The sequence below is a fragment of the Epinephelus moara genome, chromosome 23 (assembly GCF_006386435.1).
Source record: "Epinephelus moara isolate mb chromosome 23, YSFRI_EMoa_1.0, whole genome shotgun sequence".
Taxonomy (NCBI): Eukaryota; Metazoa; Chordata; class Actinopteri; order Perciformes; family Serranidae; genus Epinephelus; species Epinephelus moara.
In genome coordinates this window covers 9,973,174-9,981,236 of record NC_065528.1, presented here as the reverse complement: position 1 = coordinate 9,981,236, position 8,063 = coordinate 9,973,174, and the positions used below count along the sequence as shown (strand labels likewise).

At 40.5% G+C, this 8,063-nt stretch overlaps 1 protein-coding gene across 11 annotated transcripts in view; it reads left to right on the top strand.

Moving 5' to 3' along the window:
• Window positions 1-6,312: 6,312 nt before the first annotated feature.
• The window catches only part of plxnc1 (plexin C1), a 64,648-nt gene continuing 62,897 nt past the window's right edge, over window positions 6,313-8,063 (top strand). For 2 of the 11 annotated variants that reach the window (XM_050036226.1, XM_050036228.1), the window contains exon 1: window positions 6,314-7,597. In XM_050036226.1, coding sequence (XP_049892183.1) covers window positions 6,587-7,597 — 1,011 coding nt within the window. In that variant the 5' untranslated portion in view covers window positions 6,314-6,586. Of the gene's footprint in view, window positions 7,598-8,063 lie in introns of all 11 variants that reach the window. The other 9 variants (XM_050036220.1, XM_050036222.1, XM_050036219.1 and 6 more) reach the window with 7 other exon arrangements.

Below are 8,063 nucleotides of genomic sequence, written 5' to 3'. Positions count from 1 at the left end.
AAGTTTTCCAACTTTTGCCAAGAGGGAACTTTAGATATTGGTCCCTAGATTATGTTCACCGAGTTTCATGCAGATCGGTCAAACTTCCTAAGAAGAGATCGATTTTAAGTGTTTTTCAAAAAATTCAAAATGGCGGAAAATCTATATAACTGGAAGTTATGGGTTCTTGGGGCAAGTTTGTTCCTCGTGAGGAGAGGCATCTCTGTGCAAAGTTTCATGTCTCTACGACATACGGGACATGAGATATACCCATTCAAAGTTTGCAATTTCAGTTGGTTGCTATAGCGCCCCCCTTTGGCCAATTGATGTAATATTGCTTCATTCGCATCCTCCCTTGACCCTCTACCACTGTGCCAAATTTCACATGGATTGACCAAGTCAGTGAGGAGAAAAACGTGGAACAGACACACAGACACACCCACAGACAGATGATGATTAATCGTTTTAGCTCTGATAAAGGCCTATTATCTTAATAATCATTATCATTGCTGAGAGCTATGCCTAGAAATATGGAAGTAAAGAAAAAAATAAATGTAGAGTTGTAGGGACTAGAAATGGTATGAAGACATTTACTAACTTTGCTGTAACACTGTTTATTATTTATTTGTTGAATTGTGCATATGATTATCTATTAATTATGTAAAAGTGATGCATTTGTTCGTTTCAAATCTTATTTATTTAGGCAGTTGTTAAATTATGAATGTATTTCAGAGTTTTCTAGTTTTTATTCATTGAGGATTAGGTCGTTTTTCCCTTTCCCTCAAGCCTGGGCCTATTCATTCAACTTTAAAATTTTAATTAAGAACCTGATTTAAAGTCTTGGCCCTACGGAAGCGTATTGCATTTACCTGACAAATAAAAAAAGCCCTGTTTTTCTGAGTAATTTTTTCTGTTTTTCTGAGTAATTTTTTCTGTTTTTCTGAGTAATTTCCCCCTGTTTTTCCTGGTAATTTTTTTCTGTTTTTCAGAGTATTTTTTTTGTTTGTTTTTTGTGGTATTTTTTTTTTCCTGAACGAGGAGACAAGATACTTAAAAATCTCGCGAGAAGCTCCCACCTGGCACCTGCAAGTGACCCCTGCATCCACACAGGGTATGATAATCTAGCTATGTTTTCCACTGCATCCTTCTAGTGTAGGCCTATCGCTCAATGAACAGGTTAGGTTAGTAACAGGTTGTAACAACGTTAGCTGAGAAACGTGTATGGGCATGATTTCAGTTGTCAGGTAACATTAAGCTAACAGTTTTTTTTCCATCATGGGTAAGGCACGTAATTAGTTACCCTGTGTGTAACTAATTACGTGCCTTACCCTTATTGATCCCGTAGTTGAAATTGTCTAGGAGCAGCAGCACAGATGCAAAATACATCCATGAGCAGGAGTCACCATGGATGCAGGGGTCACTTGCAGGTGCCAGGTGGGAGCTTCTCGCGAGATTTTTAAGTATCTCATCTCCTCCTTCAGGAAAAAAAAAATTACCACTAAAAACAGAAAAAAATTACCACTAAAAACAGAAAAAAATTACCACAAAAAAACAGAAAAAAAATTACCAGGAAAAACAGGGAAAAATTACTCAGAAAAACAGAAAAAATTACACCAAAAAACAGAAAAATAAATAAATTACTCCGAAAAACAGAAAAAAATACTCCGAAAAACATGGCTTTTTTTATTTGCCAAGTGAATGCAATACGCTTCTGTACTTGGCTACTCAAAAAATCTTAAGAGATATTTCAACACGCTTGACCACAGTCAAGAAATAAAATGAGGAGATATAAAAACAGTAATATTACCATAAATTGTCGTTGCAATGCATGTTAATAGAGAGACTACAATAATTTTTCTCAATCAGGTTTAAAATGAAGACACATAACTGCTCAGATTACATCACAGAAAACTCCAGCTGATTGGTCAGTGTGTCCGGCGGGCCTCTCAGGGGGCGTGTGGGGATTTAGCTGGGAGGCGGGGCTTGTCAAACCAAACAGCTGGTGGTAATTGAGCGCGTGAAATGGGGAATATCAGACGCTGGAGGCTAGTTTATCTCTTTCTTGAGAAATAGCTAGCTAAACTTTGGACCGGGGCTACTTGGAAATAATGTTTGACTTGAAGAAGAGGAACAGCTTGGCTGCGAACTGCAGCCAAGACATGCAGGAGCTCAGCCGAGTGGCGGTTTGTCAAGTCAAAGATGTCAAAGTTACTGCGGTGGACTGTGACGCATCACACAAAGGTGACGTTGGCTATCAATTAAGACATTAGTTTTAATCAAAATAATGATACAAAACAATAAAAATAATCGAGTAGTAGGCCTATTTTGGCTCTACCTGTAATGTAGGCTGCATAATGAACGTAAAACTGCAGTTGTTAGTGTATAAAAAGTGACCTGTCCAGTTGAGCTACTAGTCCCTTTTGCTGTTGCTCTCACCATAGACAGGCTAGTGAGTTGTAATGGAGTTTGTGGCAATAAAAGAATGGATATGAGTTGTTATCGTTTGGAAACACTATACAAATACAATGTGAATGTTTTGCAATATGTCAGATATTCTTCAGTGTTCAAACCAACCAGAAAAAAACACATTAGCAAGTCTCAAAGTGTCCTGTAAGACAGTGACCCGGGTAGCTGGTAAGGGTATTAGCATCCCTCCTGTACCTGGTTTAAACAGATAAATGCTATTTAAGTTCCCTTGTCAGCTTGTGAGTGTAATGCCACTTGGTGTGTGCATGATTTTGAATGTTGGTAGGCACAGTTGGCCTGTTGGGTTACTGCAGTGAAATCTCTTTCCCCTGATGCAGCCTGGACTTTACCTGCATGTCTTGAGACCGGCCTTTGTCAGTCCCTCTCTCACACACATACACATATTGCATCTATAATGCAAATGATTCCTGGTGTAAGGCTTAACAAGAACCCTTACAAGATATCCAAAATATGGCCATTCATTTATTTTTAAGATGACAGTAACTTTTTCCTTTTTATTTTTTTTGCAAAAGGGACGCTAAAACTTGTCGAAGATATTTTAAAAACCTCACTCTGCCTTTTAAAATCACAACTGAGAGGTTAGAGACTGACACAAAGTAGTGTCTTTTGAGCTCAAAGAAAATTGAAAACATTAAAGAAATATTTTGACATTTTGAGGATAGTTCATTTTTTTGCAGAGAGCCAAATGGGAAGATTGATACCACACTTATTTTCTGTCCTTTAAATATGAAGCTGCAGCTGGTTAACTTAGCTTGGCATAGGTCAAAAGAAGGTAGAAGGTAATAAAAAGACTGTAACAAATCAGCCTACTGGCACTTCTTAAGCTCACTAATTAACATGTTTTATATTGTTTGTTTAAAGCTGGGGTAGGCAGAAATCTGGAAAGTGGAAAAAACAAGTCCCTTTCACCAGACAACCACAGGCATATGTGCTACTTCATACAGTAACCCAGGGTTTCCTATACATTGATTTTATTTGTTCTGTGCTGCTATTGTTCTGCATTGAATATAATATGAAATATCCATAAAATATGTCACTTAGTCAGGAGTCGTCAATTAACTCCATGATAGAAAAGGGGTCCCTTAAGAAAAAAGGTTGGGAACCATTAACTTAGAGACCCGTCTAACAACGACAAGCTTCTGTGGGAGTGTTAGTGCTCTATTTAGTGCTGAATGTTGTCTCCGAGTCTCTAAAGTAATTTGTAAAACTGGTGGTGGTTAGACTCTAGGGGGGACGGGGGGGACAGAGCTTTTGCAACCAGGGTCCCAAGGCTCTGGAATGACCTGCCTGAAGATAGAAGGCTGTCTGAGTCACTGTCTGTGTTTAAGTCTCCCCTAAAAATGTACTTATGTTGGAATGCATATCCTGATTTTTAACTGAGTTGTCTATTTTATTGCCACACAACTGCAACTTCTGAATCCAAGTTTCTCTCTTTCACCGAACTAAGACTTGATTGTCTCACCATCACCAAAATATCCTTGGTTAGTCTTCATAGTTGTTTAGTTAGTTATAATGTTCCAACAATCACCAACTCTTGCTTAACACCACTCACAGTCACCATTCATTTCAGCTCAGCTGCCTTTTCCACCAGTAGCCACTGACGTCTGGTGGTGAGTGACGCTCACTAAATACATCTGTAATACAGCACCTTGGTATGAATTTAACAGAAAGATGAGCATCTGTGTTTTTGATGGTATTGAAAATCATACAGTTGGGATTTGTAAATATCCTGGTCACAAGATTATTTTAAACAACTGAGACATTTATATCTACGTACTGAGGGGGTCCTCTTCCAAGGAGTCTGCCATGTTGTAGCCCAAAACAGAACTGGCTCTAGATAGAGCCTTTTGTGTCGGCCACCATAGTTCTCCTATATGTTTGGCACATAGGAGAAGTTTCGCTTGGTGGCAATTCTGGAACCCTTACCGCAAGTTGCCACTAAATCCTACACACTGGACCCTTTTAAAGGAAGGACTCCGAAGTTCAGCACTTCACCGACGAAGACCACCCATATACCTTTGAGGTCACTGGAGAGGAGCAGACACTTGAGCTGCAGGCCAGGTGTGTGTGCGTAGTAAAAGCAAGGTGTAACATACCAGCTGAGCTGCTGTTGGTGCTTTTTTATTTGTTCATTGACAGGAAAGTCGTCTGCCTGTAAATTTGTTTTTGAACAACAAATTTATTATTAGACAACACATTATTTGTTAGTTTATTTGTAAGGATCCACATTAGCTGCGTGCTACAGCTAATCTTCCTAGGGCCCACCTTTAAAAACATATATTAAACATGACTGTCTACACAAACTGCAAACAAAAGACATATATTTGAGAATAACATTAATGTGATATTTACATTAAATTGAAACTGTCTGAGTTGGGAAGTGGTGTTTGATTTCAGTCTAAATTACTTCTTTTTTGTTTTTAAATTCTGAACAAGACAGAAATGAGTGGATAAAGGTACTGGGATATCTTATTTAGTGTTTGGTGCAACAGTAAATATTACATGGATTATAGAAATGATCTATACTATCAACTGAGTTTTCAAAACCCATTTTGTTTGCAGGTTATTCAGGAAGCCACTGATGTGTTTCAGAAGAAAAACAAATCCTTCAAATTGTCTTCTAAGGAGCGCAATGTAGAAGAAACAGTTTGATAACATTTCAAAAGGGTATGTGTATGTAAATGTATTCAGAAAACTCTGTAAAACGTCCCAGCTGATGTGCAAGTGTTTAACAGACTGAGGAACACACAACACAGACAAAACATTTTTTGGGACAAGACCGCGTTGATGGATTCTCTGCTCTCCAGGTGGTGTGCTGGAAGTGTTCAGACCATAAAGTGGCTTTAGAGTATGAAGGTAACAAGCTGAACAAAGTGCGTAAAGCCTGCTGCTCCATCTTGACCAGTCAGAGAGGGGAGAGGGTGGAGGGTAAGAAGAGAAAGATACTGGAGGTGAGCCTTGTGTGTTTTATTAAATGTTAAAGAACATCTGAATTTTAAAGAGCATAACATACATGGATTTAAGTCCTTAACAGCAATGTGTTTTATTGTATGTATACTCCCAGTCGGAGGTATCTCCAGTGACTAGTCAAGGCATAATGAGTGGCTTCCTGATGAATGGTGACAACCCCAAGACTTGGCAACAGTTGTGGTCTGTTATCACCTGGGCTAACCCTCTGGTCCTCCACCTATATACTACTCCACAGGTAGGGTTTGTATGATGATGATCATGTGGAAACGATGTACCTGGAGACATCATAGAAACCACAGAGTCATCAGGTCTGTTCTGACAACATGTCTTACCTCAAAGTTCTATTGTAGGAACAATGCCAAATTTTTGGCAATTTAATTAAATAGACCTATGTGCAATGGCTGGCCTATATAATAATGAATTAGGATTGTTTTGAATTTGATTTTGCATCTTTTCTCTCTTCCCTGGAATGATTCAGTATTTGTTTTCATATTTAGCCTGGCTGATCATTTTTCTCCACAATATGTAGTAGGCCAGTGACATTCAACATGAAAAAATAAATTCCCAAAAGTGACACTAGATGTCACCCACACATCATTAGATATCATCTTTGTTGTACTGTAGTGTGACCATTCAGACAGTAGCAATGCTACAGTTTCAAAGCCCGGTTAGGCGATAGGCCTAATGCTGTAACCGACTGTCAATCATGCTGCAACCTGTCGTCACTTTTTTCTAAAACGGGGGATGTTTAACGACCTGTAGATGCTGAATGACCATCAAATACGCAATGCAAACCACTCATGCGGATTTACTACACAGTGTGAATTTGTCAAACGTTTGGTTATCGCCTGCAACTCGTATCACTGCGTACACGGGTTGTGTGGACAGACTTAAACTTTGTAGGCGTTGTTTGACAACATGGTAACAACGGAACACATTCAGCTGAGTGAAAGCAGGTTCCAAATCATTACACAGAAATAATTATAATGTCTGTCAGTTTTTGGTTTCGCTGGGCGCGCTCCCTCCCACTTTCAGCACTTCTCTTTTCAACAGACGCGCGCTGCGCTTTTACGCACGACACTGTGGAGGAGAGCACAGTGCCATGAAGAACGTCAGTGTGTGAGCGTTTGGCTGCCACCACAGCAAGAAGATGATCCTGCTGCCTGGTCTGCTTTTTATTCTCTGGGGAGAACCGGGTCGGTGTCTGGAGGAGAATGCAGGCTTCACTTTCGATGGAGACATCCGCCACTTCGCCGTGGCCAACGACACGGTTTACATCGCCACAGAGGAGAGGCTGTACCAGCTGAGACACGACCTGACTCTGGTCCACAGTCTGACCCAGAGAGGAATCTTGAAGGGAAGTTTTCAGACGAACGATGCTGTGTTTTCTAGGGTTTCTGAGACGGACAAGTGGAACGCAACTTTCAGCGTCAACGTGTTATTACCGCTTGTTCAGGAGGACAGATTGATCAGCTACGGTGTGATCGACTGCGGTTACTGCGAGATGCTGGACCTGAAGAACATTTCAAACGTACAGTACAAGGAGCACGCCAGGGTGGGATCCCCGTGGCGCAGCAGCGCGTCCGTCGGCTTCCTGGTGGATGTGGAGGAGACAGTTAACGAGACTTACATTCTGAGTGCCATAGAGCAAAATGAAGGCAAACCCACAGAGACCGGCTGCCCAGTATTAGGAGCGGTGTTCCTTCATAATACGAATAACAAACAGGACAGAGGTATATTGTCTTACTCTGACAAGTACATTGCCCCTGTAATCAAACGCAGGCACACGGATGGCAATGTGGAGTTTGTGGGTGGATTTCAGATCAATTCAATCATTTATCTTTTCTCCAACCTGCCTTTAAATCAAGAAAGCAACACCATCCGTCTCATTTGGCTCGAGGGCAAAACGAGCAAAACGGAGACTCTCAAATCGCTGCGGGGCGCGACTCTCCGTGTCTCTGATGATGGTAAAGACAGCAGACTCATCACCTCCGCGGTGATCCCGGGTGGGCCGCCGGTGCTCTGGAGCGGCGTGTTCAGTGTGGACGGAGGAGAAACCAACACCGAGCTGCTGCTGTTTGACATCAGCCCGGATCTCACCGGAGCCAAAGATGCAGATCCAGACTTCTGTAGTACTGTCTGCCCTGGCAAAGGAACGACGGTGGGTCGTTGTGTTATAAATAGATTTTTGAGTGATAGCGCATGTTGTTGTTTCCACCTGTTACAGCAGTGTAATGTGTGATCATGAAGCATCTACAGAAAGACACATCACTTCATTATTCTGTGTCAAAGTTTCAAAAGTAGAAACATGAAATGGACTCATTTCACGCACTGACAAAATCTTCCCCTCTATATGGGAACAATGTAGGCTAATGAAATTCAGTAAGTCTATGTCTGTGGCTAATGACCATAAAAGCCTATTTATAATAATTGTAATATTTTTCATACTCTCATAACAGTTTACAAAGTGCTTTAAAAATGAAATGTGTGAGCAAAGTTCCAAGAAGCTAGAAAAATAATGCAAGGAAACTTATTTTGAAATAAAACAACAATTGCAGACTCAATACCTTATTAAGCTGCCAGCTGTAAATCACTCACCCATCATTGTACTCTGTAATCTAAAGTAG